An 18,171-nucleotide genomic window follows, 5' to 3' on the forward strand; every position below is an offset into this window, starting at 1 on the left:
GATAGACATATAATATTAAATTGACACTGACTAAGAACTCAAAAACAGAGTTCCTCTGTTTTCTAAATACTTATTTCATGGCAAAGAAGTGTAGTTGAATGTGATAGAACAGCTCACAGATATATTCAACCATTATATATTAAATTTAGTTGCCTAGTAGAGATGAAACTACTGTGATTACAACTAAGACATATCAATATCCTTACTCTTCTTGCATTTGAGATATGATTCTCTAACTCCTTTCATTTTGTTGACAACTACATTCATAAGCATCCGCTCTTCTGGTAAAAATCTGGAGCACATGTCCAATGTGCATCACTGAAACCAAACAATCTTTTTCTTTGCTTCCAGCATAGACTTGGTTATCGTTATCGATTATTGCTATCTCTTCAATGTCATTTTCATTTTCCTCACGATCATCATCTTCAAAGAGCAGCGAAGGATCAACCATATCCATGACATGATTAGGAAAAGGCATTGCCTCGAATTGGTGAATGCTTAAACCATCTTTGAACATATCATCGGTAGGTCTTTTTCCTGTGAACGACTCTAGCAATAGTATCCCATAGCTATAGCTATCTCCAAATTCAGAAACTTGGCCTCCCATACCATATTCTACAGTTCAATAAGTTCGTTAGGATATGAAATCATTGGTGATGAGAATCATTAGTTTAAGGAATAGGAGGGAATAAAGAGCACTTCCCCCCCCCCCCCCCCCACTTGTGCTTTTGGACCACTTACTTTGAAAAAGTTCACTTTTGGCTTATGAGGTATTAAAAAAAAAAAAGAAAAAAAATGTTATGGTAATCAAGAGCCAATATTTATCTCATCTGGGGATCAAAATTCATACCTAGAGGAATGTACCCAATAGAACCCCTTAGCCCAACAGAGAATATTTGGCTTTTTGGGGTCATATCTGATTCTTTGAAGAGGAACATTGCTAGTCCAAAGTCACGAACATGAGCAACCATATCTTCATCCAGAAGAAAATTACTTGGCTTTAGATCACAATTAACTATAGGTGTTTCACAATCATGATGGAGATAATCCAGGGCAGAAGCAACATCAATGGCTATGTTTAGTCTCTAAATAAGGCTCAATCTTTTATTCTGGCATTCTTCGTTGTTTTTTGTATGGAGCCAGTTGTCTAAACTTCCACTGGCCATGAACTCAAAAACTAGACTTTTGAAGTCATTAGCCTGGTGGTCAATGCTTGAGCACGCTGTTATGATTTTAAGAAGGTTATGGTGTCTTATGCTCCGCAAAGCATTGCACTCATTAAGGAAGCTCTTGGAAGCTCCTTGTTGTTGAAGGTTTAATACCTTTATCGTGACTATTTTGTTATCTCTTGAAAGAACTCCTTTATATACAGAACCAAAACTCCCTAAACCAATCAGATTGTTCTTAGAGAACACATCTGTGGATTGAAAAAGATCTGAGTAAGACATACTTGATTGCCAATTCTCAGTAGAAGATGAAGTAACAGTTTCCATGCAGAATAACCAACCAAAAAGCTCAATACACAGCTAACAATATAGCAGCACAAGTTACTGGGATTACAACCTTTGGAGGAAAAATTTTCTAGTTGAATTGTGCTTTCGCTTGAGGCATGGAGATAAAAGCAATTTTGGGATGCCACAGCAAAGCTTGTCATTTCCAATAATTGAAAGTGCTGTGGCATTTGAAACAATCCCTTCACTTGGCTATTCACCATCAAAATTGTTATAAGTAAGATTAAGAAGCTTGAGAGTTAAAAGTTCACCAAGAAATTTTGGAATCAACCTAGAAAAGCTATTGCACGAAAGATCCAATTCTTCCAAACATCTAAGATTTTTCAAAGTTTGAGGAATTGTATGTTCAAATCCATTACCCTCCAAATGCAGGTGTTCCAAACTAATACATTCTCCAAGATTGCTAGGCAGCTCACCTGATAACTTGTTTCCTGATAAATCCAACTCGCCAAGATTTTTCAAAAGGCTCACTTCAGATGGTAAGGCACCGGTCAATAAATTTTCAGACAGTGACAGAGAAATTGAAAGGGAAGAAAGGCCAATGACCTCTCTGGGAATGGTGCCATTCAGACTATTACTAGAAAGGTTAAGGGTCATCAAATTTTTGCAGTTTCTGAGGCTAGAGGTATGGTTCCCTCAAACATGTTCTCTTGCATAAGGAGAATGGTCAATGAAGTTAAGTTACCCAAGGAAAGAGAAATTGAACCGGAAAACTTATTTCCATCCATGGACACTACCTGTAACTTGTGAAGCTTCCCTATTGCTTCAGGGTCACTGCCCTCTAACTGGTTATTTCCCAATCCTAGAAAGATCAAGTTAACAAGGTTCTCTATCCCATTTGGAATATTTCCATGTATGAAATTCCCAGAAATAGTAAATATACGCATATAGGATGAAAGGTTAACTATGGATGTAGGCAGTTCTCCAGCAAAATAATTGCCTCCTAATGAGATCATTTTGAGCAAAATCAAGCCCCTCAAGTGCAGAACAATTTGACAATGATATTGGTGTGAAGTCTAGCCGCTCCACTGCATCGACAGTGTGAAGACTGCTACAACTCATCATTGTTGACAATGGTTCCTGCAACTTCCAACGTAAATTTTGCTCAACAATTGTGGGCAATATCAGAGGCCGGTGTTGAACGTCAGAAGAGGTTGAAAATGGAGGACGTGCACCGAATTTGTGAGCCTATAAATAGACTCCATCCCTGTGGTTTTTTAATCCAAGACAAGCAATCTCAATATCATCCCAAGTGAGGAGGGTTGAGAGCTTTTAAGACTCCAGTGAGAGCTTGAGGGAAGAGTGATGAAATTCCAGATAGAGAGTTTGATAGAATAGAGAGAGATTCCACGTGAGAATCCAAGAGAGAAGTTTTGTGTTTTGTAATCTATTTCCAGAGAGTAATAGAATTATATTTTTATTTTTCTTCTTATATTTCTTCTCTATAGTGGTCAGAGAACCACAACAAGTGGTATCAGAGCTCCAGGTTGAGAGCTTGGGTTCCAAATTTGAAGAAACAGAGCCTCTGTTCTTCAAGGTGGTGTTTCGAAAAGTTGCTTAAATCAATAATTTGACAATACCAGGTGAAAGAACACGACGAGGCGAGAAAAAATAAGTTCTTCAGAGAGCAACGCGACGTTCCACGCACCCACATGCGCTGCCCGAAGTTTTCTGCAGCTGGTCACGCGCCACACACACCATCTGGAGGTTGAAGACGACCATGTCAGTTGCCACGTCAGCCACGCGATCCGACACATCATCAGCAACACGATTGCCATGTCATTTTCCATGTGTTGACATATCATCACAATCTTCCACGTTAGCAAATTTTTCTAAAATTATAGAATAGCCCCTGTATTTTCAAAAATTACAGATTGACCCCTTAGTTTCTGTATTTACAAGTTAACCCCAAGATTTTTAGAAAATTGCATTTTTGCCCCAAAATTTCTGGTAATTATATTTTGACCCTGGAAGAGTGAAGTCCACCATTTTGCTTTGCCAAATTTCGGATGCAACGGTTAACTCTGTTTTGTAAATTCAGCTCCATTTTCGGTCAAACCATAATGTCAATGGAAGAATCATCTTCAAGAGCTATGGTTAAGCTCACTGTCACAAATTATACACTTTAGAGACCTTGGATGGAAGATCTCCTTAATTGTAAGGATCTGTTTGATCCTATAGAAACTAAAAGAGTAAACCCCGATCCTAGCAAAGAAGTAGAATAGAAGAAATTAAACAAGAAAACGATCAGTCAGATCAGGCAATGGATCGACCATAGTGTCTTCCATCATGTAGCGAAGGAAACAGATGCATATGCCCTCTGGACAAAATTGGAGGACATGTACCAGGCTAAGACTGCTCGGAACAAAACCCTATTGCTTAAACGATTGGTAAATTTAAAATTATAGAGTGGAACTTCTGCAGCCGAGCATACCAGTGAGTTTCAGAGCTTGGTGAATCAATTATCTATTGTGGATTACCAACTAGGGGATGAGGATCAGGCTCTCCTACTTCTAAGCTCTCTTCCAAATAGTTGGGAGACATTGGTAGTATCTCTCAGCAATTCGGCCCTGAATGATAAACTTACTATGTCTATGGCTAAGGATGCCCTATTTAATGAAGAGGCCAGAAGAAAGGACATTGGCATGGATCAATCACATGCCCTCGTCATAGAGAGAGGAAGACAGTAAAGAGGTGGTTGAGATAGGGGGAGAGGCAGGAGCAAGAGTAGAGACAGATCTACAGACGGCAGGAAATCATCATATAAATGCTATCATTGTGGTCTGGAGGGTCACTTGAAAAAGAACTGTAGAAAGTTGTTGAGAGAGCAGAGACTCCAAGGTAATCAGTCGAAGAAGGATGGAGAGATACTAGTCACTGTTACAGGAGAAGTGGCGCTCTGCTCCACCGAAGAAGAGACATGCCTTCATATATCAACCCAATATGTTGAGTGGGTAGTCGATACTGCAGCATCCTACCATGTCACTCCAAGCAGAGATTTCTTCAAAACATACAAAGCAGGAGACTTTGGTACGGTAAAGATGGAAAATTTCAATTTTGCAAAGATTATGGGAACTGGTGATATTCAGGTAAAAACGAATGTTGGTTGTACAATCACTTTGAAGGATGTCCGTCATGTTCCAGATCTTTGGCTTAATCTACTTTCAGGAGCAGCCTAAGACAAGCAAGGCTATGGTAACCATTTCAGCAAAGGCACGTGGAAAATGACGAAAGGTGCCATAGTTGTACCCTGATGACATATATGGAATGTTGTACAAGACTCATGTGAAGATATGTGCAGATAGCCTCAACATTTCAGAAGGAGAGGCATCTCAAAATTTGTGGCACCAGAGACTCGGTCACATGAGTGAAAAAGAATTGTCTACTTTAGCCAAGAAGAAGCTTACCACTGTTTGCAAAGATGCTGTGCTAGATCCTTGTAGTCATTATTTGTTTGATAAACAACATAGAGTCTCTTTCAGTTCCTCTACATCGAGAAGATTAGAGTTGCTTAGTCTGATGCACTCTAATGTTTATGGTCCCATGGAGGTGGAATCATTAGGTGGCAATATGTATTTCTTGACCTTCATTGATGATGCTTCTTAAAAGGTATGGGTATATTTCTTGAAGACAAAGGACCAAGTATTGGATTACTTCAAACTATTTCATGCCATGGTAGAGCGTGAAACAGGAAAGAACTTGAAATGTCTCTGCTCAGATAATGGAGGTGAGTATACTTCCAAGGAGTTTGATGCTTATTGCAGAAGACACAGCATTTGACATGAGAAGATGATCCCTCGCACCCCACAACATAACGGAGTAGTCGAGAGGATGAACCAGACAATTATGGAAAAGATCAGAAGCATGATCAGTATGGCTAAGCTGCCAAAGCCATTCTGGGGAGAAGCTGTTCATGCCGCATACTATTTAATTAACAGATCATCATCAGTACCGTTGAATTTTGAAATTCCAGAGAAAGTATGGTCGGGTAAGATTCCCTCATACTCTCACTTAAGAATATTTGGTTGTTTAGCTTATGCACATGTATCCAAGGAACTCAAACAAAAGCTCAATGGAAGATCTACTCCATGCATTTTTATATGATATGGAGATGAAGAATTCAGATACAGATTATAGGACTCGAAAACAAAGAAGGTTATTAGAAGTAGGGATGTAGTGTTCCATGAAAATCAGACAATGGAAGACATCGAAAAGCCCAGAATGTCTCAAAATCGTAGTTCTAGTGCTGAAGATTTTGGTCCTAATCCAGCACCAGCACAAATAGCCACAGAGGATAACAAGGTAGATGAAGATATGCTAGAAGCAGACTAGGAAGAAGAAGGGGACTTTAGGGAGGGGGAGACTCAATCCTCTCAAGAAGCTGCAGGGACCTCATAGTGGTTAGATGATGGTACACCTCCTTAAACCAATGGTTTACAAATTCGGAGATCTGAGCGAGGCTGAATTCCATCAAAGAGATTTTCATAATCTGAGTATATTCTGTTTACCGAAGAAGGGGAACCAGAGAGTTTCCAGGAAGCTGTTTCTCAGCAAGACAAAGAAAAGTGGCTGCAAGCAATGCAAGATGAGATGGAATCTTTGCAGAAAAATCATACTTATAGGTTGGTTGAGCTTCCAACAGGAAAAAAGGCACTAAAGAATAAATGAATGTTCAAGTTCAAGAAAGATGGCAGCGGAAGGGTGGTGAAACATAATGCTCGATTGGTGGTCAAAGGATTTTTTCAGAAGAAAGGAATCGACTTTGATGAGATTTTCTAACCAGTGGTAAAAATAACTTCAATTCGAGTCATTTTTGGTTTAGTAGCAACTTTAAACCTAGAGCTTGAATAGATGGATGTGAAACAATATTTTTTCATGGTGATTTATGTGAGGAAATCTACATGAGCAGCCAGAAGGATTTGAGGTTTCAGGGAAAGAAAACCTCATAGGCAAGCTGAAGAAGAGCTTGTATGACCTCAAACAAGCACTAAGATAATGGTACAAGAAGTTTAACTTATTTATGGTGAATCAAGGCTATAAAAGGACTGCAGCAGACTAGTGTGTTTATATTCAAAAATTTCCATATGGAAACTTCATTACACTTTTGCTATATGTGGACGATATGGTGATCGTTGGATAGGATGCAATGAAAACTAGTCATCTGAAGAAGGAATTGTCTAAGTCCTTTGATATGAAAGACTTAGGACCAGCTCAACAAATTTTAGGAATGCAAATAATCCGAGACAGGAAGAACAGAATGTTATGGCTATCTCAGGAGAAGTATGTTGAACAAGTGATAGAGAGATTCAACATGGATAAAGCCAAACCAGTCAACATTCCACTTGCAAATCATTTCAAGTTGAGCAAGAGATTGTGCTCCTCATCCAAAGAAGAGATAGAGGAGATGGCTTCAGTACCATATTCTTCAGCAGTAGGAAGTCTGATGTACGCTATGGTGTGTACCAGACCAGACATTGCTCATACAGTAGGCATCGTGGGCAGATTTCTTTCAAATCCTGGAAAGAAACATTGGAAAGCAATCAAATGGATTCTAAGGTATCTTAGGGGTACATCAAAGCTATGTTTGTGCTGCGGGGGAGGTGTCCCAGTCTTAGAAGGCTATACAGATGCAGATATAGCCGGAGACCCTGATAATAGAAAGTCTACGTCAGGTTATCTCTATACTTTTGTAGGGAGAGCTGTGTCATGGCAGTCAAGATTGCAGAAGTGTGTTGCTTTATCCACTACTAAAGCATAGTACATTGCTGCAACAGAAGTGGGTAAGGAAATGTTATGGTTAAAGCATTCTCTCACAGAACTGGGCATCAAGTAAGAAGACTACAAGATACATTGTTATAACCAAAGTGCCATAGATTTGAGAAAGAACTCAATGTATCATTCCCATACAAAGCACATTGACATCCGCTATCATTGGATACTCAAAATAATAGAACAACAGTTGCTGAAGCTGATGAAGATCCATACAAAGGAGAATCCAGCAGATATGCTAACAAAAGTTGTTGCTCAAGAGAAGCTGAAGCTATGCAGAGACATAGCCGGAATGGATGGCAGATGACCATCAGTTTTTAAATGCGGCTGGAGGGGGAGAATTGTGAAGTCCAGTCGCTCCACTGCATCGACAGTGTGAAGACTGCTACAGCTAACAATTCTTGACAATGGTTCCTACAACTTCCAACGTAAATTTTGCTCAACAATTGTGGGCAATGTTAGAGGCCAATGCTGAATGTCAGAAGAGGCTGAAAATGGAGGAGTGCATCGAATTTGTGAGCCTATAAATAGGCTCCATCCCCATGGTTTTTTAATCCAAGCCAAGTAATCTCAATATCATCCCAAGTGAGGAGTGTTGAGAGCTTTTAGGACTCCAGTGCAAGCTTGAGAGAAGAGTGATCAAATTCCAGAGAGAGAGTTTGATAGAATAGAGAGAGATTCCACGTGAGAATCCAGAGAGAAGTTTTGTGTTTTGTAATCTATTTCCAAAGAGTAATAGAATTACATTTTTATTTTTCTTCTCATATTTCTTCTCTATAGTGGTCAGAGAACCACAACAATTGGAATAGGGCCTGTGAGTTTGTTAACTCCACCAGAAAATACTTTGAGATTAAGAAGAGTAAGGCCAATGTCTTGTGGTTCACAGTAAATGTGAAATAGAACATGGAAGAAATATTATATATTGAAGGGGGAACAATACCAGAGAGATTATTTTGAGTGAGTATGAATCTCCCCAAGCCTATTAGGTGACCAAGATCTTCAGGTTTGCTTCCTTGAAAATTGTTTTCACCAAATGAAAGAGCGGCTAGAGAAGTGAAGTTTCCAATCCAAGGTGGAGTGGTTCCAATAAAATTGTTTCTGCCAAAATTCAAGAGCACTAGTTTTGACAATGAGCTGAACTGGACTGGAATTGAACCAGTAAGCTTGTTGCTAAATACAAGAAAATTCCTTAGCTCCTTGCAGTGACTTATATTTATTGGAATCTTACCACCAAAGGAATTGTAAGATATATTAAGATGCTGTAGTTGTAGAAGACGACCCATTTCTTAAGGAATTTCACCATGAAAGCTGTTGTTTTGCAGGTGGATTTCAGTGAGGTAAGTGAGATTTCCTATTGAAGGTGGGATTGAACCAAACAGGGTTAGGGACTTAAGGTTCAATACTACGACTCGTTTGCTTGATTGGTTGCGAGTAATGCTAACCCAGTTGTAGAAATGGATTGAACCATTCCATGAGTTCATGAGTCCTAGAGGATCTTGGATTATCCGATTCTTGAAGTCTAGAAAAGCCAAAAAATCAGATTCATTTGCATAAGTGGCTGTCGAGGATGCAGATTTCATATAATCGTTCAAGAAGAAAAGAACAATCCAACATTGAAGAAATATGGACAATATCCACCCACAATTCAAATATGAATGCTCCATGATGTACCTTATTTTTTTTTATTTTTTATTTTTTCCAGATACAGACTTCAGCTTATGGCACAGCAAATAACTTAAAATGCATATCAAAGTGAAAATGTACATATATTTTTTCAGAAAATAAGTGCATCTATATATTTAATGGAGAAGTTAATGCTTGTAGGACCACATTAAAGAAGGTAAGAAGCTCTAGATGGCAGGGATATTTAATGTATTTAATTAGGAAGGAAAAAGTCATTTTTTTTTTGTTATTGTTATGAAAGTGAAAATATCAATTGCATTTTTTATTTATTTATCTTTTTACTGAAAGCTAAAATATCAAGTTACATTTTTTTCAAAAAGTACATTCTATTTTATTATTACTATTTTTGTTATTGAAATCGAAAATAACAAAGTACTTATAGCCAGAGACTTCTATGTTTAAAGTTTGTTTGTTAGTTAATCAACAAAAGAGAGAAATTTTATCAAAAAAACAAAACCAAAAGAAAGTGTGCTATATGGATCACTACGTAACACGGTATAACCTTTAAAAAAGAGTATAATGCATCTTATTATCTTCTTGTTTGGCCCTGTCAATTTCAATTGAGACCCCCAAAATTTATATATTTTAATCAAGACCTGAAAATTTTCATTTAATTTCAATGAAGGACACTCGATCATGTAATTAACGAGACTGACGGAATGACTAACTATATGCCTCCCCAAGTGAGCACCTTAATTGAAAAAAAATAAAAATTCAACAGAATAAATTAAAATTAATATACATTTTCTTTTTTATATTGGGATGGAGAAAAGAAATTTGGAATCACTGTCCAAAGAAACAGTGACTTGCGATTCAAAGTCTTGTTATGGTAAGCTTTGTCAATTCCGCATGAGTAATTTGTCTTGACGACCCAAAAACAAATAGGTAGGGTATGGAGTAGAAGAATCAGCCAAAAAAAAAAAAAAAAAAAAACCGAGTTCCCCTGTTTTTCCGACTATATATTTTATGGCAAAATAGTGTAATTTATTTATTTGTTCTTTTTTTCTATTTTTTTTTTGTTTTCTTTTTGTTTGTTTTTTTTGGGGTGAAAGGATAGTGTAGTTGAATGCCATAGAACAAGCTAAAAGAAGGAGTGCTTAAAAGATCCAAACATTGCATTTATATGCTTACATGCAAATTCAAACAGCTTACCAAATAAAGATGAAGCTACTGTGGCAAGGTTCACAACTAAAACCTATTCATATTCTCGCTCTTCTTGCATTTGAGATATGATTCTCTAATTGCTTGCATTTTGTTGACAACTGCATTCATAAGCATCCGCTCTCCCGGCAAGAATTTTGAGCAGATGACCCCAATTTGCATAACTGAAACCAAACAATCATTTGTTCCTTTTCCAGCATTGACTTGGCGATTGACTTCAATGATTGCAATCTCTTCAATGTCACTTTCATTTTCCTCACGATTATCATCTTCAAGGAGCAACGAAGGATCGACTATATCCATGACATGTTTAGGCAAAGCCATAGCAACGAACTGGTGAATGCTTAGACCATCTTTGAACATATCGTCTGTAGGTCTTTTTCCTGTGAACAACTCTAGCAAGAGTATCCCATAGCTATAGATATCTCCAAGAATCGAAACTTGGCCTCCCATGCCATATTCTACGGTTCAATAAATTCATTATGATGTCAAGTCCATAGGTGCTAAGAATCAACAAATTTAAGTAGTAGTTGAAAAGTAAGTGCATTATTACTTCTTTTGGATCTGTTACTTCTCAATCATATCCTTTTGGTTTAAGAAGCAAAATGTTATGGTAATCAAGAGCTAAGATTTATCTCATTTTGGGATATAAATAAATAAAAAAAAAATATCATACCTGGAGGAATGTACCCCATAGAACCCCTTAGCGAAGCAGAAATTGTTTGGCTTTCTGAGGGATTATCAGATGCTTCAAGGAGGAACTTTGCTAGTCCAAAGTCACCAACATGGGAAACCATATCTTCATCAAGAAGAACATTACTTGGCTTTAGATCACAATGAACTATAGGTGTTTCACAATCGTGATGGAGATAACCCAAAGCAGAAGCAACATCGATGGCTATGTTCAATCTCTGAATAAGGCTCAATCTCTTATTCAAGTGTTCTCCATTGTCTCTTGGATGCAGCCACTGCTCCAAACTTCCACTGGCCATGAACTCGAAAACTAGACTTTTGAAGTCATTACCCTGGTGGTCAATGCTTGAGCACGCTGTTATGACTTTAAGAAGGTTACGGTGTCTTATGCTTCGCAAAGCATTGCACTCATCAAGGAAGCTCCTAGAAGCTCCTTGTTGCTGAAGGTTTAATACTTTAATCGCGACTATTTTGTTATCTCTAGAAAGAACTCCTTTATATACAGAACCAAAACTACCCGAACCAATTAGATTGTTCTCAGAGAACCCATCTGTGGATTGAAAAAGATCCGAGTAAGAAATATTCGATTGCCAATCCTCAGTCGAAGATTTTGTAACAGGCCTCCATATGGAATACCCAACCAAAAAGCTCAAAATAACTGCTAGCAATATAGCAGCACAAGTTACTGGGACTACCACCTTCCGAGAAAATATTTTTCTTGTTGAATTGTTCTTTTCCTTGAGGCATGGAGGTAAAAGCAGTTTTGGGATGCCACCACAGAGCTTATCATTTCCAAGAACTGAAACCGCAGTAGCATTTGCCAAAATCCCTTCTCTTGGCAATTCACCCTCGAAATTATTGTAAGAAAGATTGAGAAACTTAAGAGTTGAAAGTTTACCAAGAAATTTTGGAATCAACCCAGATAAGTTATTGCGGGAAAGATCCATTTCTTCCAAACCTCTTAGAGTTTCAAGAGTCTGAGGAATTGGACCTTCAAATTCATTGCCTTCCAAATGCAGGCGTTCCAAACTTATACATTGTCCAAGAGTGCTAGGCAATTCACCTGTTAACTTGTTTTCTGATAAATCCAACTCCCCGAGATTTTTCAACTTAGCCACTTCAGATGGTAAGGCGCCGGTCAATAAATTAATAGACAATGACAGAGAAACTAAAAGGGAAGAGAGGCCAATGACCTTTCTGGGAATGGTAACATTGAGGTTGTTACCCGAAAGGCTCAGTGTTATCAAATTTTTACAGTTTCCAAGGCTTTGAGGTATACTTCCCTTAAATCTATTCCGCTGCAGATGGAGGACAGTCAATGAAGTTAAGTTACCCAGGGAAAGAGGTATTGAGCCAGAAAACTTATTGTCACTCAAAGACAGTAACTGTAACTCGTGAAGCTTCCCTATCGCTTCTGGGACATTGCCTCCTAACTGGTTATTTGCCAATTCTAGAAGGATCAGCTTAATAAGGTTCCCTATCCCATTTGGAATATTTCCACGTATGAAATTCCCAGAAATAGTAAATATGCGCATATACGATGAAAGGTTAACTATGGATGTAGGCAGTTCTCCTGCAAAGTAATTGCCACCCATACCCAACACCTCTAGAACGGAACAATTAGGCAAAGACCTGAAAAAATTCAGGTCACTGGCTTTTCCATGTCCCAGAAAATTGTTCTCAAAATTTATCCTATACACTTTTGGCAAGCTTCCTAATGTTTCAGGAACCGACCCAATTAGACCATTTTGAGAAAAATCAAGCACTTGGAGTGCAGAACAATTTGACAATGATATGGGAATAAGGCCTGTTAGTTCGTTAACTGCACCGGCAAATACTTGGAGATTAGGCAGAGTAAAACCAACATCTGGTGGTAGGTTTCCATGGAGCTGGTTCTGTGTAAATGTGAAATAGTATATGGAAGAGATATTATAAATTGAAGGAGGAACAATACCAGATAGATTATTGTCCGTGAGTATAAATCTCCACAAGCCTTTTAGATGGCCAAGATCTTCAGGTATGCTTCCTTGAAAATTGTTCTGGCCAAACGAAAGTGCGTACATAGAAGTGAAATTTCCTATCCAAGCTGGGATTGTTCCAGTAAGATTGTTTTTTCCAAAGTCCAAGTACACCAGTTCAGACAATGAACTCAACTCGACAGGAATTGACCCAGTAACCTTGTTTCCAAACACAAGAAAATATGCTAGCTCTTTGCAGTGTGTTATATTTGTTGGAATGTTTCCCCCAAAGGAATTAAACGATAAGTTAAGATGCCAAAGTTGCAGAAGACGACCCATTTCTTGTGGAATTTCGCCGTGAAAGTTGTTGTTTTGCAGGTGAATTTCTGTAAGGTAAGTGAGATTTCCTATTGAAGGTGATATTGAACCAGAGAGCTCTAGAGACTTCAGGTTCAAAACCAATACTCGTTGGCTTGATGGGTTGCATGTAATGCCAACCCAGTGGCAGAAATGGATGGAATCGTTCCAGGAGTCCATGATTCCTAGAGGATCTTGGATTATCTTACTCTTCAAGTCTAGCAAAGCTAGACGATCAGTTTCATTTCCATAACTGGGTATGGATATTGCTGATACGAAAGTCGGGTTCATGCATAAAAGAATAATCCCACATCCAAAAGATATGGGAAAAATCAACCTGCAATTCAAATATGAATGCTTCATGGACATCTGTTTATGGAATCGATATAGGATGATCTGGGGTACACGAAAATTTCTACAAATCCGAAGCCAGTTTTGATGTTCAAAAATGTAAAAGAACAAAAATTTCTTATATTATATGGAGAAGTAATTGATTGCTTGCAGGCAAGTAATAGAAAGAAAAATGGTAGCTCTAGTTGGTATGATTATTCTCCGCAATTATCAAGTTGGGGTACTGTTGTGATTACAGTAGTACTGGGCTGGCCACCAAACAAGCAAAATTACACCTGGCTTTAAGCCGAGAGTTGGCAATGACCACTAAACTGGGCTCAAGATTGGTGCCAAATTCTCCTTCTCTTATTTATTATTATTTTTAATAATAATAATAACAATAACACGATATAATTATCTTTAAATTTGCTGAGGTTATATTCTAGCCTTTTTTTTTTCTTTTTTCTTTTTTTTTGCGTTAATTTGGATTAGCCTGTGGAAAGAAAAAAAGGGTTCAGTACAATCTTTTAAGGTCCTTAATTTTTTAATTTCAATGGTGAACATTTTTTTTTTTTTTTGGGGGCAATAATAAAGGCCAGTTGATAATAACATTAATGTATGAGATGGATGGAAACACAAATACTAATTGAAAGATTAAAGTCTATTCAAATAGATTTAAATTATATTGCTTAGAAGTACTAAAACACTAATTCAATGCATTTAATTCTATTTTACCTTTTTATATTAAAAATCTAATATAGAAAAGTAGACATTGCATATAATGTATGGATATTCCGTTTGATGATAGTCATTATAGTGACAATATATCAATTCCATAAGATATAGTAGATAATGAAAAAAAAAACTGAAAAGTTTAGGATAGTCTATTTATACGTCGTACATTTTATCACACAAAAGTTCTACCGTGCAGATATCCTATTTTGTCAAAATGCAAATATTGTATATTATGCATGTAATCCCGTGAAATTACAAAGTACTAAAATGTATTAAAATGTAGATATCCTCATACATAGTAGAACTATATCATTATATTCTCTTTCCAGTTTCTAAGAGTTTGATGATAGCCCTATTTTTTCGGTGTTTTCCCACTAGCTAGTTGAGATTTGACGTTGTGATAGATTCCATGGTTTACAAGCTCATCAAGATCACTCTCAAAATCTAAATAAGAAAAGAAAAAGAAAAGAAAAAAAGGAAAAATTAATATTCTCTCTTTTGCAAAGTTAAAAATGGAGATAAAAATTAAGAAAAGTAACACTACAATCTAGATGGATAATAAAAAAAATTTATATTTAAAGATGTGGTACTAGCTATTTCTTTTGTCATGTCTTTGAATTTGGTGAAGTTGCAGCTTATAGGACCCCATTGAAGAAAATTTGGAGCACTTGATGGTATGGATATCTACTACATTCAATTATGGAGGGAATATTTCAGCAACTAACGACTTTTTTTAAGTTTGGTAACAAAAGAAAAAGAAAGTGTTTGATAAAATCAACTCCAACAGAGCACAGTAACCAAGGCCCCACAACTAATTAAACCTTGATGTACAACACGATGTAAACCTCTAAAATTTGTCTATTTATATGTCCTAACATTATTATATCCTTTTTTTGTTTTTTTGTTTTTTTTGTTTTTTTTTTTTTTGGTTTTTTCGATATTTTTGGTATTTGGAATTAGCCCAAAGAAATCTTGTTCAGAAAAAGGTTTAATACATCTTATTATCATCTTGTTTGGCCCTCTCTTCAAAATGAATTAATATTTTCATTCAAAATGTAACATTTATACATGTACATTCTATTCCCAGGCTTGAAGATTTTATGATTTGTTTGTTGGGCAAAAAATCATTTATATTGTGTTAATGATTTCACAAGACCCTTACGTATAAATAACTTAGAACACTTATATATTCAATGGGACCCACACACAAAATAACCATTCGGACACTTAACGTATAAACACCTGACACTCTTCAATAACTCACCTGCTAACTTGTAACATGAGAGAGCTCTCTTTCTACGAGCCTACTCTGCTTGCTTGAGTAGCTCATCTCAGACGGAGGCTATGCTGCCCCTTTTATCAATGAATTTAATTATGGAGGAAAAATATCAAGTACTTAGTCAAAGGTTTCTTTTAAATTCCATTAATCTACATGGTATGGATATCTAATGAATTTAATTACGGAGGAAAATATCAAGTACTTAGTCAAAGATTTCTTTAAGTTTTTAGTTTGATTGAGTGTTTCTCAAGAAAAGAAAAAGAAAGTTCCTTTGGTTAGATCAACTCCAACGAAGCACAGTAGCACAAGGTCCTGCGACTAATTAACCTCTGTGTACTACACGTTATAAACCTCTAAAATTTGTTGAATTATGTTCTAGTATTGTTCATCTTTTTTTTTTTTTTAATTTTTTGATTTTTGGTATTTGGATTTAGCCTAAAGAATTAAAAAAAACAAAAAAAGAAGAAAGTTTAATACATCTTATTATCATTTTGTTTTTCCCTGTCTATTTCAGTTGAGACGCTCAATATATATTATTGATTTTATTTTCTTATTTGGCTACTAAATAACCTCCTTTTACTTTCTCAATAATAAAGCCTTTGACCTTTGTATTCGTTCCCTAAATCTTGTTCTTTTTAGAGCTTTGATCGAACTCCGTCCAAACTAGAGCACTAAAATAAATTAATATATTTTCATTCGAAATGTAACATTTATACATGTACATTTTATTCACAGGCTAGAAGATTTTATGATTTATTCTCAGGAACAAAACAAAGACATATATATTTTATTCACAGGCTTGAAGCTCTTTTAGGATTTCTTCTCATGCCAATATCTGGGGTACAATCTGTACAGAACACGACATAGACATACAAATTGCAACTAAGGACCGCAAAACGGAGTTCCCCTGCTTTCAGAACAAACTAAAATAAAGAGTGCATACAAATGTGGTAAGGTAAACACTAAAAAAATTAGCTTAGTTATTTGATTTTAAAAAAAATTAATATATGTATTATGTTTTATTTTCTATTTTTGATTTTTTTTAATTTTTTTTTACCCCTTCATATTCGAAGCTTGAACAAAAAAGTACTAAAGTTTTGTAATTTGTAATCCAACCCTGTATTCAAAGCAGAACCCTTTTTTTTTTTTTTTTTTTTTTTTTTTTTTTTTTTTTTTTTTCCTTTTTGGGGTCATGTTCAAAGCTTGAGTAACAAATTTGCAGAATAATTAAGTGCCTCAGGCACCATATTATAGCTGGATGAGATGTGTCACATGTATACGTATATGCCTTTGCTTGGTCTTTAGGGAGAAGTTGAATTTTCTTGTCTAGATTATTTAACTTTATTTCTAAACCTTTTCCCCTGCAATGTATTTATTAAAATTCCTCTTGTTGTGGTTTTTTGGGTACATGACATGATATTTAGTTGTATAAAAGGGAGCAATCTCTTCCAAATTTGTTGTGCGATGACACCAATTTGTCTCCAGCCTTACAGGTTTTCTTGTTAGGTAAGAGTAAAAAATTTTCTTCTTTAAGTTATAGTAAATATTTTCTTATTGAAATATTTAAATTGACAAAATTTTTTTATAATATATTAAAATGTGTAGAATAAAAATCACAGCTTTTTGGATGCTAAGAGAAAAAGGTCTCCCTTTTTATGTTTAAAAGACTAACTGGCAAAGTTTGACTCATAGTAATATTTGAGAAATGTAACTAATCATTGCCTTTATAATAAATATTGCCTAAGCTGTGATGATAATAACTAGCAAAGTCGACAGCCAAAGCAAGAAGCTGATCATTAAACTTCTCCTGCCATCACTGTTAAGAAAAGCTCAAAAGTTAAAGTTGTCAGCAGGTCTGTTAGAATTTAAAAGATTTAAATAGGATGTCTAAATTATGCACATAAAAGAAGTAGAAAGGTAAACAAGGTATGTGGTTCTATCTTACTCTTCACTCCTCTAAAATATTAACTGTTTTTCTTCTTTTCTCCATCATATATACTAACTTTTGATGTCCTCATGTTTTCGTATTCCTTTGACGCTTTTGATTTGGTTATTTCGATTGTAATTGAGCAGTTTACCTTGGCAAGTTCTTTTTGCTTGGTCTTTAGCCTTGTAGGTTTGTGTTCTCAAATTTAAGAATTGAATCCTATCTAAGGATCAAGGTACATAGAGGTGTAAACACATATGAATATGCTCTAATATACTGGGGAATGCAATTGAAAGTTAATGATTGCTTGACCCTTTTCTATTCATGTTACTTTTCTCAGTGTTGAGCCCTCTTTGTAAACCATATTTTTCAGATTGTGTTTGGAAATTATAATTTTTCCACTTTCTTTTTATGTCTCATTTTGCTTTAACATCAGTATTATCCATTTTGTACCTTTTGGAATTTTGCATATTGGAACTTTTCATCTTGTATAAAGACTGTTAAAGCTGGATATTTTCAAAAATATCCTATGATATGTGCATAAAACAAAACGTTTTCAAAGGTTGCGATGTTCGCATATATAGGTGTACAACTAAAAACTTAGTTTCATCAAATCAAAATTTTGAGTAAGTCCTCTATTTTATAATATTTGTTTTTTTTGTCACATTGAAAAAATGAAGAACAACTTCTGATGATATTAAAAAAAAAAAAAAAAAAAAAAAAGCTGTGAGGTATACAGCTATTGTATTGGATACTCTTGTTAGAGAA

At 36.0% G+C, this 18,171-nt stretch overlaps 2 protein-coding genes and 1 pseudogene across 2 annotated transcripts; all 3 read right to left on the reverse strand.

Annotated features, from left to right (window-relative positions):
- Window positions 1-232: 232 nt before the first annotated feature.
- Window positions 233-1,493, reverse strand: LOC132803989 (probable LRR receptor-like serine/threonine-protein kinase At3g47570; annotated as a pseudogene).
- Window positions 1,494-2,107: 614 nt separating this feature from the next.
- Window positions 2,108-2,467, reverse strand: LOC132803990 (putative receptor-like protein kinase At3g47110). Its single transcript, XM_060817872.1, has one exon. It carries the CDS (start codon window positions 2,465-2,467, stop codon window positions 2,108-2,110), a length of 360 nt encoding a protein of 119 aa, XP_060673855.1.
- A 7,533-nt stretch (window positions 2,468-10,000) lies between these two features.
- LOC132804086 (probable LRR receptor-like serine/threonine-protein kinase At3g47570) lies at window positions 10,001-13,747 on the reverse strand. The gene is made up of 2 exons (XM_060817996.1): window positions 10,801-13,747; window positions 10,001-10,585 (listed from the first exon to the last, which is right to left on the reverse strand). The coding sequence occupies exons 1-2, from the start codon at window positions 13,499-13,501 to the stop codon at window positions 10,152-10,154; spliced, it is 3,135 nt and encodes a 1,044-aa protein (XP_060673979.1). The 5' UTR covers window positions 13,502-13,747; the 3' UTR covers window positions 10,001-10,151.
- Between the last annotated feature and the right edge of the window lie 4,424 nt (window positions 13,748-18,171).

Source organism: Ziziphus jujuba, chromosome 6, assembly GCF_031755915.1.
Source record: "Ziziphus jujuba cultivar Dongzao chromosome 6, ASM3175591v1".
In the NCBI taxonomy this organism is placed as follows: domain Eukaryota; kingdom Viridiplantae; phylum Streptophyta; class Magnoliopsida; order Rosales; family Rhamnaceae; genus Ziziphus; species Ziziphus jujuba.

Coding starts and splice junctions, on each gene's coding strand:
- LOC132804086 (XM_060817996.1), bottom strand. CDS start 13,501: ATGTCCATGAAGCATTCATATTTGAATTGCAGGTTGATTTTTCCCATA. Junction 10,586..10,800: donor TATGGGGTACATTCCTCCAG/GTATGATATTTT, acceptor ATTGAACCGTAG/AATATGGCATGGGAGGCCAA.
- LOC132803990 (XM_060817872.1), bottom strand. CDS start 2,467: ATGATCTCATTAGGAGGCAATTATTTTGCTGGAGAACTGCCTACATCC.